Genomic DNA, 19,240 nt, shown 5'->3' on the forward strand with positions numbered 1-19,240 from the left:
TTTTCCAGATTGTACTTTTTAATAAACTTTTATAGGTAAATGATAGCCTTTTTTCTTACTAGTGCTCTAATGTAGCCTTAAGTGTTAAATGTCTGATATTTGGTGTCAGTCTTGATTCATGTGTTAAAAGGTTTCTTAAAGTTTTCTATTTTGGTAAGTGATTATATATTTTATCTACTTGGAAGTGAGTATATTTTAGAAAGTAGTCTGCTGGTTATAAAAAATTAACCTAGGGTTCTAGTAAACAAATCAATGACATGCTGAGAAATTATTCCAATTAAAGAGTATTAGAATATGTATTTTACTAGGATGAATAAATTGGACAAAATATTTTACTTTTATTTTTAATATCAGCAGCTGGTGCTTTGAATGTAAATGTGAAAAAGGAGATATCTAGTCCAGCAAGACCTTGCTCTTTTGAAGAAGCCATGAAAGGTACCAAGTTGATTCTTCTCAAAAAATAATTTTGCCCTTCTATGTATTTACTAGCAAAACCTTAGTGTTTTGTTTTCTCTGATCTAATATGTTACTTAGCAAGGTGTTTTCCAAATTATAAAATAAATACTTGTTTAACTTTACTGATGCAGACTTATTTTTCAACTTGATATTTTCCTTTATTTAGCATATAGGTATAGTTAAAAAAAAAAAAAAAAAAAAAAAAAAAAAACTAAACAAAAACCCATAATAGACCAGACATGATGGTGCATACTTAGGATTACATGAGTTCAAGGGATCATGAGTTCAAGATCACCAAGGGCTACAACTCAAAATGCCAACTAATATGTTTGAGTATAGGAGTTTGATTTCTTCAGTTTCTTCAGTTTAACCCTTTTGGGCCTTCAAGATGGCTCAGTGGATAAGGTACTTGCCACCAGTCCTGATGACCTGGGTTTAATCCTCAAAACACACCTGGGGATTATGGAAGAAGGGAACCAGCTCCCACAGTTGTTGACCTTCACACATACCATGGCATTTTGGTACCCACACATACACACAATACAATTACATAAATAGAAAAAAAAATAAAGCCCAAATCCCATAAAAGTAATGAGAATAAGTCATGCCAAAAAGAATAAAGCAGAGATTATGATGCTTCCTTCTTTAAAGGTTTGTACTTGATACTGACACTGAAGAGACTGAGATATGAACTGCGGGTGTTTGAAGAGTTACTTTGGGATCTAACCATTCCTAAGTCTGACATGCTTATTTACTTCTCTACCAATTTAATAAAACAAAACAACAAAACAGTGAAAACCAGGAGTGATAGTACATGCCTACAGTGTCAGTGCTCTAGTATCTGAGACAGGAATTTCATGAGCTCAAGACCCATCTAGCCTTTATACTAAGACTGTCTCAAAAAACCCAGGTACAAAAGAAGCAATGGTTATAAACAGACTTAAGTTTGTTACAATGTGGTAAGACAGATTATGGTCCACAATTATAGTATGTGCTGAATGATGCCTTTATGCCTTTATCTATGAAGATATAGATTATATAATGGCAGAATTTTATAATTCATGAGTCAGTCTGCCTCCAGAAATGGCAACAGTGGATCTCAATGCATCATCCCTGTGCCATACCACACACCAGCAAGTCCGCCTTCTCTGTACTGATGGTGCATGCAAGCTCAGTATTTCCTTACTCTTCCCCAGCCCAGCAGCTTCTAGCACTCCACCTAAGTAGAACATCTGAGCTGGGAATCTTACAGCTCTCTACTTACTGACAAAAGCCAGTCTAAGCTAACTAGAGCTGGGTGTGGAGTGCCAGCACTTGTGAGGCAGAGGCAGGTGGATCTTTGTGAGTTGCCTGGTCTACATAGTAAGACAGCCAGGGAGGACTCTATAGAGACCCCTTCTAAAAGAAAAACACAAAAATACCAGCCTAGTGTCAGAAAGCCAACTAGATATGAGTACCCCGGTTTGTGACACATACCCAGAGGTAGCAGAGGCAGCCCATGTAGATGATTCTCTACCCTAATAACACCAGCAGTGATAGATTAGAAAGCCTTGCTGGCACTGTGATACCAAAGAAACATACAGAAGAAATGCTTTCCTTACTTCTCCAAAGACACCAGTAGCCCAGGGAAGTACTTTCCACTAGTTAGGCAGCATCAAACACTGATCAGGTAGAGTTAGGAGTAGCCAGACCAGATAACCCAAAATAGAACTGAGTTGTCACTAAAACTACAGTGTACTTAGGTAAGCCAGAACCTGTGCACGTAAACAAGATTAGCATGTTAAACATGCTTAAATTAGTTTAAGTGGAACTCCATCTCCTAACACAAATCCAATGTGGCTTTGAAAGTTTTTAAATCATTTGTTATATTAGGAACCATAAAAGAACCAAATAGAAATTACAGAACAGAAAACTACAGATTTTTTTGTTGTTGTTGCTAGTTATATTTTATTGAAACTGGAGGAAATGATGTCTTCCAATTTATAGTGGAATCAAGTAAAAAATGGACAATAAAGGTAGAGACAGGAGGCTCTCCGTGAGGTTGAGGGCACGCTGATCTAATAGTGAATTCATAGACCGTGTCTCAGAAAGGGAGGGGGTGAAAAAAGAAATCAGTAATAAAGAGACTAGGAAAATCTTCACATTAAGAGGAAGTTTTGAGCTTGGTGATGGTGACAGCACACAGCTTTAATCCTGCACTCAGAAAACAGGAATGAGAGAGCTCTGAACTGAGGATGTGGCTTATAGTAAGCAAAGTGCTTGCTGACAAACAGCATGAGGCCTTGGGTTGGCTCTCCACCATTGCATACATCAGGTGTGCTGTTGTGCACCTGTAATCCCGGGGTTTGAAAAATAAAGGCAGGAGTATCAGAAGTTCAAGGTTATCTTTGGATTTGAGTTTAAGCCACCTTGGAAAACATGAGAGTCTATCTCGAAGAAGAGTGCAGGTGGCTGAAGAGATGGCTTAATAATTAAGAGCACTTGCTGCTCCTGCAGAGGATCCAGGTTCCATTCCACCACTCATGGCAGCTCACAACCATCTGTTCCAGGGGATCCAGTACCCTGTCTTGACATTTATGATTGCATGGTGCACATACCTGCTAGCAGGCAGAACACTCATATGTATAAGTAAAAATAAATAAATTATTTGTTAAAGAGAACAGAGGTATCAAAAGGAAATTTGGAAATAAACTGAATAAAGATGAAAATAATAGCATTTGAAAGTTTGTAAGAAGCCAGGCGGTGGTGGTGCACGCCTTTAATCCTAGCACTTGGGAGGCAGAGGCAGGTGGATTTCTGAGTTTGAGGTCAGCCTGGTCTACAGAGTGAGTTCCAGGACAGCCAGGGCTATACAGAGAAACCCTGTCTCAAGAAACCAAAGAAAGAAAAAGAAAAAAAGAAGGTGGTTGGTAGAGGTAGAAAATGGTTTAGAAATGCATTTAATGTACCACCTTAAATTGTTCAAGTTTCTAAAACACTGATTCAGAGAACAAAATTTGTAAATTACTTTATGTATTCTTGAATTCTTGCTGAGAAATACTTCAGTAATCTCAGTCTTCAAAAAGTTGGAATGCTGGATTATACCTGAGTTTTTAACTTCCTGAAGATTACCAATCTATATGCTAAATACTCTTAAGACATGATCCCTGTTGCATGGTGTGTAACTCCAGACACTTAGATATGGCTTATGGGATACAGCTGATAGCTGAACCAGTTTAGTTTATAACTTGACCTATAAGATGTAGGTATTTCTTGAGTGGTGGAGCTCTCCTCTAGATTGCAGGTGACCCTATGTTTCATTCCCCAGCATGGTACCACATAAATAAGCCTGCCTTCTCAGTCCATACCAAGAATCTTCAGACCAATCACACTTCAGTAAAAGGAAGTTAGGTAGGAGTAGGAATGTAACACGGTCGGCAGAATGCCTGCCTAGAATGCATTAAGCCCCCGGGCTCATTAATTGTCTCTGCATATAGCAGGCATAGTGGCCCACATATGTAATTCCAAGCGAAGACAGGAGGATTGAAAATTTAAGGTCATCCTAGATTACATATCTAGTTTGAGGCCAGTCTGGACTATACGAGAGTTTCTCAAAAATAGGGTAGGAGTAAATGTATCCTGTATTATAATCATGATATAATCTATCTAAAATAGACATTTAACCCAGGTATGGGGGTGTAGTACACATATACTTTGTGCTCTTAGGGGCTGAGGTAAGAAGATGACAAGTTTGAGGCCAGCCTAGGCTGTATAGAGACTACTTCAAACAAACAAACTAAATTTAAACCATGGCCTATAGTAAACAGATTGTTTCTTATGGTTTACAACTTTTCTTTTTTATGTGTGTAGCAATGAAAACAACTGGATGTAACGTAGATAAGGTACCCATCCTTCCTAATGCCCTGATCACTCCACTCATATCAAGCAGTATGATTAAGACTGAAGATGTGACTCCAATGGAAGTAACATCAGAGAAAAGATCTTCCCCAATTTTTCAGGTGAGTTATGTAACAAATGCCCTATATCTATCTCACATACGAAAAATTGCTGTATTCCCCTTTCTTGTTCTGTTGGCATCTGTTTTCCATCAGATATGGTTAAATTTTGCTTTTGAGAGCAAATGCTTTATAGATCAGTAAAATTGCTTGCAAAGTAATTTCAGGACACATTTTGATAAGAGGAGGAATTCATTCCTATGAGGTGTATTTATAAAAGTACTACAAGTTAGTTTGGGGACTAAGGAATCAAAGATGTGAGATTAAGGCCAACCTGGGCTACAGAGAAAGCCCGTGCCCCCAAAATTAATTGATTTAATTAAAACACCAGTTTTGGCATTTTCAGAAGTAGAAACATTTTAATTCTCTTCTCTTGTTTTCCCCATTGCAGTGTTACTGATGATCCACAATATGGAAGTGTCTTGAGCTTGGTTACACACAAGCTATCAGACTAATATTCTCTTATTATTCTTAATTTGGCTAAACATATCAATAACTGATTGTTCTGCTTGTTTGATTATATTTACAATACTGAGAGTCAGACATTGTCATAAAGAGTCAGTCTTACACTGACTTCTATTAATTATGTAGAGTAGAAAACTTATTCTGCGTGTATCCTTAGAAATAATTTTTGGAGTAATGTATATGATTACTTAATATTTATATGTACATATTGTTTGTGGCTTTTTATTTTTTAGACTACAAAGACAATTGGATCAACCCAGCAAACTTTAGAAACTATTTCTAACATAGCGGGAAATGCATCCTTTTCGTCACCGTCATCTTCCCACTTACCTCCTGAAAATGAAAATCAGCAGCAGCTTCAGCCCAAGGCGTACAACCCAGAGAGCCTGACAACTATCCAAACACAAGACATCTCACAGCCCGGGACTTTCCCAACAGTTTCTGCTCCTAGTCAGCTGCCCAGCAGCGATGCACTTCTGCAACAGGCAGCACCATTTCAGACAAGAGAATCTCAGTCCAGAGACACACTACAGTCAGACACAGTGGTTAACTTGTCACAGTTGACTGAGGCATCACAGCAGCAGCAGTCCCCACTACAAGAACAAGCACAGACATTACAACAGCAGATACCGTCAAGTATTTTTCCATCGCCAAATAGTGTGAGCCAACTCCAGAGCACGATTCAGCAGCTGCAAGCAGGAAGTTTCACAGGCAGCAGTGCTGGTGATAGCAGTGGAAGTGTTGACTTGGTCCAGCAGGTTTTAGAGGCACAACAACAGTTATCGTCTGTTCTGTTTTCTACTCCAGATGGTAATGAGAATGTTCAAGAACAGCTTAATGCAGACATTTTCCAAGTCAGTCAAATTCAAAATAGTGTAAGCCCTGGAATGTTTTCCTCAACAGAGTCCGCAGTTCACACCAGACCAGATAACTTACTACCTGGGAGGGCTGACAGTGTCCATCAACAGACTGAAAATACACTGTCTAATCAGCAGCAGCAGCAGCAGCAGCAGCAAGTGATGGAGTCATCCGCTGCAATGGTGATGGAGATGCAGCAGAGCATTTGCCAAGCAGCAGCCCAGATTCAGTCAGAACTATTTCCTTCAGCTGCTTCAGCAAATGGAAGCCTTCAGCAGTCTCCAGTTTACCAGCAGTCTTCTCACATAATGAGTGCACTGCCTACCAATGAGGACATGCAAATGCAGTGTGAGTTGTTCTCTTCTCCCCCTGCAGTTTCTGGAAATGAAACTTCCACAACCACCACACCGCAGGTTGCAACCCCTGGCTCTACTATGTTTCAGACACCAAGTTCAGGAGATGGAGAAGAAACTGGAGCGCAAGCAAAACAGATTCAGAACAGTGTCTTTCAGACAATGGTCCAAATGCAGCACAGTGGGGACAGCCAACCTCAAGTAAACCTTTTTTCATCTACAAAAAATATAATAAGTGTTCAGAATAATGGTACCCAGCAACAAGGGAATAGCTTGTTCCAGCAAGGGAGCGAGATGATGTCACTTCAGTCTGGGAACTTTTTACAGCAGTCTTCTCATTCACAGGCTCAGCTCTTTCATCCTCAGAATCCTATTGCTGATGCTCAGAACCTTTCCCAGGAAACTCAAGGTTCAATTTTTCATAGTCCAAATCCTATTGTCCACAGTCAGACTTCCACAGCATCCTCTGAACAACTGCAACCTTCAATGTTTCACTCTCAGAATACCATCACTGTATTACAGGGCTCTTCAGTTCCTCAAGACCAGCAGTCACCCAACATATTTCTTTCCCAAAGTTCTATCAGTAATCTTCAGACTAACACGGTAGCCCAAGAAGAGCAGATTTCATTTTTTGCAGCACAGAACTCAATTTCTCCACTTCAGTCAACATCAAACACTGAGCAGCAAGCTGCTTTTCAACAGCAGCCTCCAATCTCGCACATCCAGACCCCTATTCTTTCCCAGGAACAGGCACAACCCTCTCAGCAAGGTTTATTTCAGCCTCAAGTGGCCCTTGGCTCCCTTCCTCCTAATCCAATGCCTCAGAACCAGCAAGGCCCAATTTTCCAAACACAGCGCCCAATAGTTGGCATGCAGAGTAACTCTCCATCCCAGGAGCAGCAGCAGCAACAGCAGCAGCAACAGCAGCAGCAACAGCAACAACAGAGCATTTTATTCAGTAATCAGAATGCCATGGCTACAATGGCCTCCCAGAAGCAGCCACCACCAAACATGATATTTAGCCCAAACCAGACCCCAGTGGCTAGTCAGGAGCAGCAGAACCAGTCAATTTTTCACCAGCAAAGTAATATGGCCCCAATGAACCAAGAGCAGCAACCCATGCAATTTCAGAATCAGCCTACGGTTTCCTCACTTCAGAACCCAGGTCCTACGCAGTCTGAGTCACCACAGACCTCCTTGTTTCATAGCTCTCCTCAGATCCAGTTGGTTCAAGGGTCACCTAGTTCTCAAGAGCAGCAAGTAACACTCTTCCTCTCTCCAGCATCCATGTCTGCATTGCAAAGCAGTATAAACCAACCAGACATGCAGCAGTCTCCTCTTTATTCCCCGCAGAACAACATCCCTGGAATCCAAGGAAGCACTTCTTCACCCCAGCCACAGGCTACTCTATTTCACAACACTACAGGAGGCACAATAAGCCAACTACAAAATTCTCCTGGCTCATCCCAGCAGACTTCAGGAATGTTCTTATTTGGCATTCAAAATAGTAAGGAACCCATATTTTTCAGTACTCAGTTGAAATGTTCAGATCATTATAAGGAAGCCCAAAGCACAGTAGTTTCAAAGCAAAGTGGAATTCTACCAGCTACAGACTGAGGCTTGGACAAGTTACTTGAATTTCCATATTTTTCAAAAGTAATCACTTTAGACTGATCATAATGGTACATGCCTGTCGTCCTAGCCCTTTAGAGGTGTAGGCAGGAGGATCAGGAATTCAGACTCATTTGTGGCTCCATAGTGTGTTTGAGGCTAGCTGAGAGTACTGAGACCTAATCTCAGAAACAGAAACCAAAAAAAAGTGATAGTTTTATACCTCACCAAGATGTTGAGAGGGTTAAATGAAATGAAGAGTAAAAATGTGTGTGCCGTTTTATGACATTAATTTGAAAGGAAAATGAAGTAAGAACTACAGAAAATATCTTAGCCAATTAAGTTGTTTCTAAAGAACTAGGCACCCAGTTTTCATCTGTTATGTCAAGAAATTAAGTAATACTTTTATTTGTATGTATGTATGCATTTTGTATGTATGCATTTAGAGGTAAGGCCTCAGTATTTTAGTCATGGTTGTTCTGGAACTCACTGTGTAGACCAACTGGCCTTGAACTCACAAGGTTTACTTGCTCTACTTTCCAAATACTAAGATTAAAGGTGTGCTCCATCATACCCAATTTCAGTAGTACTTTTATATATGTTTAGGGGAATCCCAAGATAGAGTCCAGTGTTGTCCTGTGAAAACCATTTTGTTAGACTGTCAAGTACTTTAGTTTTAGTAATGTAATGTAGATCAGCATAGTAATAAATTTCCCCTGGCAGCTAAAAAGTATTTTTTCAGAAATCTTAACTAATCAGATGTTTCTGATTTTGCTGTCTTTTCAGATTGTAGTCAGCTTTTAACTTCCGGACCAGCTACATTGCCAGATCAGCTGATGGCCATAAATCAGCCGGGCCAACCACAAAATGAGGGCCAATCTTCTGTAACACTTCTTTCTCAGCAAATGCCAGAGACTTCCCCACTGGCCTCCTCTGTGAATAGCAGTCAGAACATGGAAAAGATTGATTTGCTTGTTTCATTGCAAAGCCAAGGGAACAATTTAACCGGCTCCTTTTAGTGAGACATGTAAGTATTACCTTTGGTCTCTCTGTGAAGAACATTACTAAATTTTATTCACAACAGATTTGAGCTAATAGCACTGTTAGCCTTTACGGTTAGTTAAAGGAGGACTTTCAGTTTGAGTAAATGACTCAGAATGATAGCATAGGTTAGGTAGGAAGTACTGGGCATTCCTTCTGGCTGAGAACGTCTCTTCTTTAGAGTGACAGAATAGCAGGCTAGCTTATAAAGTTCCAGATCCAATCATAGTAGAAAAGGAGTGCAAGAAAGACAATTCTGTACAAGACTACATCTTAGAATCTGGGACTGTAGCTTACTTGGGTATTTGCCCAGCATATTTGACGCCCTAGGTTCAGTACCCAATGCCATCAAAAAAGCAAGAAGGATTGACTATGACGAAGCTCCTACATAGGACAGTTGGAGTCATTCCTGGTGACAGACACTTTACAAAATTTTTTTCCCTAATGAGATCCTGATTTTTTTTTTCTTCAGAAATTCCATGAAGAAAGTTATGAATGATGATTCCGAGATGTCCTGGGAACTTGTGGTTCCATGAAGATTATTGAACTATTATGAAGAACTATGTTTGAGTAAATGGATAGACTTCCTGGCTGTAAGAATATGCTGCCTGTTGCAGTGATTTGCCACCAATGTGCTTTTTGTTTCTAATAACAGTGATGACTGAGAGACTGTTTGATTTTTCCAGCTGACAGAATTGTTGCTTTTGTCCTCTGTTTTTAAATGCAAGGCTGGGCCTCTCAGTTATTACTGCTATTAGGAAATCATATTTGTCATGTTTACTTACATTCTTACTTCCTTTCCTGCATTATTTTAGTCAAGTAGTGGCTTAGGACAAAGTAAAGTTCAGTAATGACTAAGGTTGTGCTTTTCTTGATGGAAAAAAACATGGCTGTTGGCCAAAGTGAAGGAGTTTCTTTCAGTTTTCATGGAGAAGCTGAAGGAGTAATTTACTGAAAAGAAGCTGTACTAAGAACTCTGCAGATATGAGGACTCCTCCGCACACACACAAGCAGATGATATGCTTACAAAATGGGTACAGCTGGTATGTTACTGAGTTCATTTTTCAGAGAGTTGTTAGTTCTCTGTATTTCTACTAAGGGATTTAGCCATAACTGCATAAAAATATTTTGTTCTATGAAAATGAAGGGGGTAATATATGACGTATTATGCTCTTATATTCTCCTCCGGTAGCTTAAACTGACAGTACTTTGAGCCTGTTTTCTTCTTACCCAGCGTTAGGCTAGTATTCCCTTCTTATGTGCATCACCTGTACTGTTGTCCTCATTTTTTCTTTGTAGTTTTATTAATATTCTACTGGCTTTATGACCCTGTAGTAATTAGAGAAGGCAGCCAAGTTGATCCAGTGACCTGGCAGTCAGCAGCACAGGGCCAGGAATACTCTTTTAGGAGTTAATTGGGATTTAATTCCTGGGAAAAATCGATTCTCTTTTTTTTTTTTCTTCCATGAACGGTGCTGTTCTGAAGTCTTCAAAGTTTTCCCTCTGATGATAGTATAAATTTTAATTTGGCAAATAAGCATTTCTCACTTGTCCCCAAGCTGCAGTGACTATTCACGAGTCACCTCAGTGCTTTACAGTTGAAATGGTCACTTAATGTGATGGTTCCCACAGCCTTGGGCTCTACAGGGTCATATCATTGATTTAAAGAAGAGTTAACTTATGTTACATCTACAGAGAGCAAAGTTACACACTCCAGAACTTGCATTTGTAACGTTAGTTGTAGAGTTTTGGGTGTTCTTGCCACCCGTGGGGGCTTGCTTCTCACTACCACTTATATCCAGACACATGCTTACGTCTCGTTATCTTCAGCATGTGGAAAGTGTCAATGCAGCGTTAGGTCATCATGTATGCAGCTTCTGTATATTGATATGCTTTGGTTTCATGTTCAATTCTTTTACTTTCTAAGCTTTTAAAAATCAGCCAGTTCATGGTTGTTGCCTTTTTCCTTAGTTTTCCTTTAATTTTTTGTTCCCCCTATCCTCAGCATGTGTTGAATTGTGTGGAGCTTGGTGTTGGTTTAGTTTATATGGCCAGATCCCCTGACTGTGGTTCTTGTCATTTGCTTTTTCTCTTTGTCCTTCTCCCTCTGCCCTGGTCCTTCCTTTCTCTCTCTGAGAGGCATTGGATTACGTTTTCAGTAGTACAGGCTTCTTGCCAATATGAAGGGAACTTTCCAGAAAGAGACCTACTCTGGTCATTTAATTTTGAAAACAGTTTTCAATCGTTCAAGTTTTGGATGGTTTATATCTAATGTGTGTTTCATTTTTTTGGAAAGCTATATTTTATATTTAGGAAATGGTATACTATTTTGCTATTTGTACTAAATGAGTACATTGGCATAAATATAGAAATTTATATATATATATATATATACATATATAAACTATTCTTTTTTGCCACACATTTTTGTGGTAAATTTGTGAGTTTGTCTGATGTTCTACCACAACGTGGCGTCTGATAACAGTGAGGGGGGTTTGTTATGTCTTTCTTGAGTATTTAAGCACCTTTTGAAGCAAATGGCCTGTTTATCTGTAGCCATTCCATCAGGCAGTTCCTAGATGTTACTAGGGAGCTGAAGGCAACTTACTGTGTGTTTGCTGGATCTTTCACTCAGCAAGATGTTAAAGAGCAAGGAAATTCATTTGAGACAGTGTGTCAAATGGTGTTTGACAAGAATGAGCCACTCTGTCTTCGTTCACTATATATTTAATATTTTATTATTGTTGTTGTTATTAATTGGCTTTCTGTATCCTATGCCTTTTATTTATAAAGACACTAAAAAAAAACATGTTTGTAATTTTAATAACATTTCCCCATCTTTTAATATCCAGAACTACTTTATAAATTCTCTAAACCAAAAGTATTTCCTCAATATCTCCTTTCTCCCCCAGTTCCTATAGGGAAAAATCACCCAACATAGTTCGGGTTACAACAAGGGTCAGCCACACAATTCAGTGCTTCAGTTTTTAAAAGTCAAACAGACACTGGATTATTGTCTGGAGTGTCATAAAAAAGCAGACCTAGCAGATGTTAAGAAAAACAGAAGTCAAAGTTTAAAACCACATTTACTTCTGAGTTTTCTGAATTATTTTCTGAGATCATGTAGGAGACTCAGGAATCTGTTTGTTCGCCAAGGTCAAATTAGAATGGTTGATACTACCATGCCATGGATGATGTGGCAGCAAGAAGCCTGGCTTGTGTGGTGGCTTCTGTTCGTTTGTACTAGCAGCTTACCCTTGTAAATGCTGATTGGCAATGCCAAGTCACCGGGACCAATTTCTGTTTCATAATCTTTAAGTTTAGAACAGAACATCACCTGAACTGTAGTGCTTTGAGTGGGTGGAGGTAGAAACCCCATTTTCAGTCTCGTCATTTCTGTGGTTATTTATACAAGGGCTGTGCTGTGCTACCATCTTTCTGCTCAAATGGACGGAGCCTATTTGCTTTCTCACATTGTTGAATGTTCCCTGCCCCTAAAGGTCCATGTTAAGTACAATGTTCTGAACATATGATTGAGTTACAAAAAGAATTTGTCTTCTTATTGAAGAGTTAGCTCAGTGGTTGATATTTGTGCTAAGAATGCAGCTTCCCAGTTACTGTTACAAGTTACAGCTGCCAACAGGAAGACTCCGTGAGTCAACAAAGGCCTTGGGAATCATGATTTATTAAATTTATATCTGGCAGAAGGACCTAAATAAACTGTGAACTACATTTTATTCCTTCATTACATTTGGCTCTTGCTTTCAGCAATTCACAGAAATGCTTGGAGCTTTCTCTCTCTCTCTCTCTCTCTCTCTCTCTCTCTCTCTCTCTCTCTCTCTCCCTCCCTCCCTCCCTCCCTCCCTCCCTCCCTCCCTCTCTCTCTCTCATTCTCCTCTTTCTCTCTTATTCCCTCCCTTTCTCCTCTCCCTCCTTCCCTTCCTCTCTCCCTCTCTTCCTCTCTTCCTCTCTCCATACACACACACACACACACACACCTGTGTGTATGCATGTGCGCATGTGCCTGTGCAAGTTATTCCTTCTTGTCATTTCACACCAAGGAGAAGACATTAGATACTTTGTTCCTAAGCATTGCTGTGGGCTTTTCTGATTTTAGCATCATGTTGCTGTTTGGTATTTAGCCAATGTAGACCTGTCTTACCCCATCTCCTTAGACCAAGTGTTTAAAAGGGCTTTTATTATAGAAGCAGTATTAACAAGAGGCCTCTTTCCTCCCCTCCCATTCTCCATCCTTCCTTGCCCCCTCTTTGTATAATATTGTGAGTTATAGTTTATAATTGCATTATAGTAGATTTATTGCCTATCAGAATTTTGACTAATGTACCCAGAAAAAAATAGAAGGAAGAAATTGTGCATATGTCCTTTCAGAATGAAAGGGATTAATTTCTTTTGACCTTTTTGAGAGTTTGTTTTTATTTTTTCAGCAAGGTTGCACTATGCTGCCCAAGTCCTGGGCCTACTGGTATGAAGCACCTTACCTGGACCCCCCTTTTAAACCAGTATAAATGCTTGTTTTGGGAAAATAAAATCTGTCAGCAAATAAGAACCACAGTGAATAGTTCTTTTTTATTATTATTATTTTTATTTTTTTGTACATTGACTGTCACTGTCTTCAGACATACCGAAGAGGGCATCGGATCCTATTACAAATGGTTATGAGTCAGTATGTGGTTGCTGGGAATTGAACTCAGGACCTCTGGAAACGCAGTCAGTTCTCTCAACTGCTGAGCCATTTCTTCAGCCCCTGAATAATTCTTAAATTCAGCAGAGTTATACTTATTCACAGGGCTAGCCTGAGAATTTTTCATCTTCCTAGTTAAAATTTTTGTTATCCCTATTTCCTGATGTGTAATTAGTTGAAAGTTACAGGCAACCTTGTGGCTTTACTTTGCATCTATAGCACAGGCTCCATCTCGAGCCAAGATGGCCATTTTATATCTGCATGCTTTCGGTTACCTGGAGGGGCTCAGTGAAAAAGAAGAACTAATTCAGTAGACAGAGAAATAACCCAGGCCTGGGGGTGTGGCTCAGAGGTAGAGAGTTTACATGGCATGTGCAAGGCTCTGATTTTGATCCCAAGCACCACCAAAAGGGAGGGAGGGAGGGAGGGAGGGAGAGAGAGAGAGAGAGAGAGAGAGAGAGAGAGAGAGAGAGAGAGAGAGAGAGAGAGAGAGATATCTTGGGTATACACATTGGCAAGAGGATTAGCACTCACCATCCATCACACGTACTGAGACCTTTCCCCTTCTGCCTGCTTTTGTCACTAGAGTTAAACTGTGGAGGTGACATTCATGATGTAGGAGACTGACTCTCTACAGTATCATTTGTAAATTGTCCCAATACCCTAATTACTTTTTAGCTCTCTGTTTTCATGCCATTCTAAGCCTCATATATTAATAAAATTCTGTTTTTACTGCTCTTGCTCTTTCAGGCAATTTTTTACATTAATATTTTATATGTAGATTAAATGTTATGGAAAAGTGCCTTTTTACCATGCCAGTGCCCCCTTCTTACAGCTCCACCTTCCACTATTGCCAAAATGGTGAACAACTGGTTTTATCAGGTCCCAACTTGTACTTCTTCCATGTGGTCATTCTTTTCTCCATTTCTTGGTCACCATAGAAGATGACTTTGTCAGTTCCTTTGACTTAAAAATAACAGAGAAAGCGCTTTGGCAGAATTGCTTGGGAAAGTAAGTGCATACTGTTCAGGCTTGTATGAATCAAGTCTAATTTTCTCATCCCAACAAATTATAGATGAGTCTCACCTGAATAAGAATAAAAATTTGGCTGTCTGTGAGACTTCATGCACAAAAATGTGTATTAAGTGTTATGAAGGCACTACTCTCAGCTTCTTCTTTGATCCTAATTGGCTGGGGAAAAAGCAGTCACTAAAACAGGTTTTGTAAGGCATGAAAAAAACATTGATTTTTTTTTCCCCCTAATTAAACATGGCAAAGTAGTTTATTTCTTTTCTATCAGAGCTTTAGTTACTTGACTTTGGAAAACTTGATGTCAGAAAAAAACTTAGAAGTCATTTGAGTCATGGGAAAGCTAAGGTAATGTCTTGGTGTCAGATACTGTTGGATTGAGTGTCCTGGTTTTGTCCATTTTTGTTTCTGATCCAGCTCCTTATGGTGGTGCTTGAAGAAAGGGCCATCAGCAACAAATTCACAAGTTCAGGACAGTAGTAACTTAGACTCGGGAACAGAACTGTGTTCCCATGCAGGTATGTCTGCAGCTGCTGGTGGACCGAAGATGGCATATGTGTGCAGTATTTTAATACTCTAATGTGCACTTTAATCATTCCAAACAAAGCCAAGAATACATCTTAACTATTCAGAATACTGCACATTGATTTTGGATAGATGGCTTGGTGTGTTAGGTGCCTGCTTATTTAAAGGAACTTACAATAAGTGTGAAATACTATTCTCTAAAGGACTTAAGACCTTGAAATGTAGCTGTAGGGAAATGACTACATTTTGCAGACCATTTTAGAAATAGTAAAATGTTTGACTGGCTGATGAGTGTCTTGGAGAGCTACTTAGAACCATTCCCCTTCCTGTGTATTTCATGTCTCTTATATAAGAATGCTACAGTGTATAGTTTTTACCTATGTGGTTTATGCAAACCAGTATGGCCCTCCACCCAGCAGCTAGCATCAGTATGAGCAGGGAGCTAGTTAGAGCTGCACATTCTTGGGCATTAGCCCAGGCGATACTGAATTAGATCTGAAGTGGGGCCCAGCAGTCTGTCTGCCCCAAGTCCCCAGGTGAGTCCAATGCATCCTTAGCTTCAGAGCCACTTGTATGAGCTCTATCTAGTGAAAGCTAGAGAATTCCTTTCCCACTCTATAAGAGATAATTATTCTTTATGTATATTCAGCCTTACCTGGTTGTCTGTGATCATTTATCAACAATAATAATTTATTCTCAGTACTGCCTAAGAAATGCATGTGTTTTTTTTGTATATATAGTGTAGTTATTAATAATTCATTTAACTTAGTTTGGCATTTCCCTACCACTGACTAAAAAGTTTACATTAACTGACTGATTTCAGTATATAGGTGCAATGTTCTGTATTTCTTTAATTGTTGTGACATTTACTTAGCAAAAATAATTGATGGGTGCTACAGTCTCCTGTTTATGCATAACATGGGTACATTGTGGGCAGTGTAATACAAGTTTTCTCTTTGTTGCCTCTTAATTTACCAGCAGAACACGGTTTTGCTCTGGCTAGACCAGCTCTCAGAACAGAATTGCCATTCCATACCATTTTTCTTGTATCTGAGACCTCAGATAGATGGCTGGCCAGGCCAACATAGCACCTTGTTTAATTTCTTCTCTTAATAGATAAGGATTCTTTTCAGGTAGCTTACTTGACATTTGAACACTGTAGTCAAGTGATGGTTCTCCTTGGAACTCACACTTCAGGTGAAGTATTTAACAAAATAATAAGACAGTGCATTTTATAATTTGGGTATATCCCTTTTCAGTTGTGTGCATCCTAATAAATACAAGCTAAGCAAGTTTGGTTTTTTTTTTTTTTTTTCCTTTAGAATTCAGCACTTCCATTATTAATCTTCTTTCCACTGTTTACAAATCACTGATGAGTTAACTCATGAAAGAGAGATTCACTTTTCAGAATAAAACTAAATGAATACTTGCTTTCTGAGAATCACTGCTATCTGTCCCACACTAGCAGTCTAAGTGGCTTACTCTACAAACTGGTGCTGGAAAGTAAGTAGGCAAGCTGTTGGGATGCTGTAGAGACACCCTCCCTTCCCCTCTGTCACTGGATCCAGAGCATTCTACACAAGTCATTTAACCCAGGTATCTAATACCTCCTTTAAAGATCCTGCATTCAACCCATGTCACCCCTACCTGCTTTCTCACATTGCTCCTTCTCCTACCCAGAACCCGGCCCAGCAGTGATAATATGCATGGTTTGTAGGGGTGGCCTGTTACTATTTTAGCTAGTGAGCCTCAGGAAAGCTTACACTCACACATAACCCCAGATGCTTGAGAGTGAGTTTAGAATCAAACTTCTGTGACCAATAAAAACCGTCCTGGTTGGAGTTAGAGCTCAGCGGTAGGGCTTTTTTATACACAAGGCCCAAGGTAGGTGTAATCCCCGTACCAAAAAGAAAGAGAAAGAGGGAGACAGAGAGACAGAAAAGAAAAAAGAGCTGTCCTGCACTGAAGTGATCACAATTTCACTCGTTAGAGACATTCTGCAGTGCAATTGAGCTAACCCCTTCTATCTAATGAATGTATCTGTTCACTTTGTTCCCTCTAAGGATAAGCTCCAAGTGACTGCTGCTTTCCTGGCAACTTGACTGAGTTTCACTCTCTGCTTTTACTTCCTGTTTTAATGAGTAACTTGGAATATTTCATTCACATGTTCTCAAGTGATTTAGCTGCCATTCTGCCATTTTGAGTTTTTGTTTAATTTTACCTGCTTGAGCACACTGATCAACCACTGACCTGCCTTCTTGTATTGTCTGCAGTGACATAAGAGTGACATTGTGTATATGGCTTCACAGTTGGAGTTTCAGAGCACTGACACCCGATATTCTCAGTTTGTTCTCTGGGGGAATTTCATTTGCATCTATGTTTTTAGCTATCTGTGATAACTTGTTAAATATTAAAAAGATATTTTGCTTCTATTGGAACATTTGTATACTCGCAATTATATTTCTGTAAACAGCTGCAGTCAAAAATAAAACATTGAAAGTTTTCATTTTGCAGTGGGTGGCAATCTTTTCTCCTCAGACTTTGTGTTAGCCTGAGTGTATCAGCAATGTGGGGAAATGGTGGAGACTGGAAACAGCTGGGGAAGTGATGGGAACCATGTGTGAGGGACTCAGCATGGAGCCTCTGGTTAAAGTACTCACTTACATAGCAGGTGCAGAGCCCTGCGTTCAGTTCACAGCATCTCAAAAAAGAATTAATATGTCCACTAACCAGATGATGTGGGAAAGGGTGAATCAAAGAAAAACAGTAAGATAGTAATATAGGTGATACAAGGATGTTGTGAAAATAGTATATGAAGAACTGCCTAAGCAGGGCATAGTGGGCAGAAGTAGGCAGATCTCTGTGATTTCAAGGCAAGCCAGTAGAGTGTGTGCCAACAAAGATGAGGACTCAGTTGAGATGCTGCCACCTCAGAAAAAGCTAGATGTGATAGCATCTAACCCCAGAACTGGGGAAGTAGAAACGGTTTCCCAAGAGCTCACTGACCAGCCTCTGAATCTCTGAGCTCCAGCTTCAGTGGAGAACCTGATAAGGGATTGAGGTACAGAGCAATCAAAACAGACCTGAAGTCAACCTCTGCCCTCCACACACAAACATTGATGCACCTGCATGTACACATGCACACAGAGATGTACAAACACCACACGTGCACATAAAATCAGAAAATGTAAACATTTGTCATTAATAAGCTTAAACAGCGCTGAAAAGTTATAATAACCAAGATGAAAAGGTGGCTGGGAAGATGGCTCAGCAGTTAAGAGCTCATGCTTCTTTGCAGAGGACCTGAGTTTGGTTCCTGCCCCATAACTGCTAGTAACTCCAGTTCCATGCAGTCAGACACCCCTTTCTGGCCTCTGCAGGCACTTTCAAGCATATACACATAACGTAGGCATACATGTTTTGCAACTTTTAATAAGAACCTCTCCTTTAGCCCACTACCCAGCAGAGGTAATGGAAAAGTTACTAGGGTGGGGGAAGTGAACCTGTTAAGCAGCAGTTCTTTGGGGACGAGCTTGATCTTCTTTGGCAGCAGTTTAGACCCGTAGCAAATACCAAATATGTCTCAGCAGCTGCAGACCCAGTCCTGTAGGCAGGCAGATACCACACATAAGCCTGCCACTTCAATCCAGTCCCCTCAGCAGGCACACATCATACATGAACCAGCAGCTGTAGTTCAATCCTGAAGAAGCCCCAACTGGCCTGAGGAGGGGCCACAGATGTGGCAAGCTGCTGCAGGAGCAGTTTTTGGGCAAGTTTTAATAGTTGGCCTACTACAGGTTGAGCTCAACAACGCTAAGCGAGGTGGAGCAAAAAAAAAAAAAAAAAAAATCAATGCTCAGTGCTTGTCTTCCCACTGAGGGTCATGTTTCTTTTTCATTTCAGGTACTTTCACATGTTTGCTCTATCAGAACATCCTTTCACCTGTGTCTGTTATAGCAAAACATCCTTTGACCTGTGTGCCCCGCAAAACATTTGACATAACTAACTTTCCAAAGAAACTCCAAGTGTCAACTTCACACACACGCATAAGTAAAATTAGTCTTTCAAAAACAAAAATATGAACCGCCATGATGATTTGTCTGGTAAAGGTGCTTGTCTCATAAGCCTGATAGTCTGAGTTCAATCCCCAGAACCCAGAAAACCATGGAACAAGAGAAGTGACTCTGTACGGTTGTCCTCTGGCC

The 19,240-nt window shown here is 39.9% G+C and overlaps 1 protein-coding gene across 8 annotated transcripts in view; it reads left to right on the plus strand.

Annotated features, from left to right (window-relative positions):
• The window catches only part of Nfat5 (nuclear factor of activated T cells 5), a 77,331-nt gene extending 64,820 nt beyond the window's left edge, over positions 1–12,511 (plus strand). For 7 of the 8 annotated variants that reach the window (XM_034522226.2, XM_076915838.1, XM_034522228.2 and 4 more), the window contains 5 exons: positions 355–435; positions 4,306–4,454; positions 5,150–7,634; positions 8,525–8,765; positions 9,252–12,511. In XM_034522226.2, coding sequence (XP_034378117.1) covers positions 355–435; positions 4,306–4,454; positions 5,150–7,634; positions 8,525–8,757 — 2,948 coding nt within the window. In that variant the 3' untranslated portion in view covers positions 8,758–8,765; positions 9,252–12,511. The remainder of the gene's footprint in view (positions 1–354; positions 436–4,305; positions 4,455–5,149; positions 7,635–8,524; positions 8,766–9,251) is intronic. The other variant, XM_034522227.2, reaches the window with a different exon arrangement.
• Positions 12,512–19,240: the final 6,729 nt, after the last annotated feature.

This window comes from Arvicanthis niloticus, chromosome 18, assembly GCF_011762505.2.
Source record: "Arvicanthis niloticus isolate mArvNil1 chromosome 18, mArvNil1.pat.X, whole genome shotgun sequence".
NCBI lineage: Eukaryota > Metazoa > Chordata > Mammalia > Rodentia > Muridae > Arvicanthis > Arvicanthis niloticus.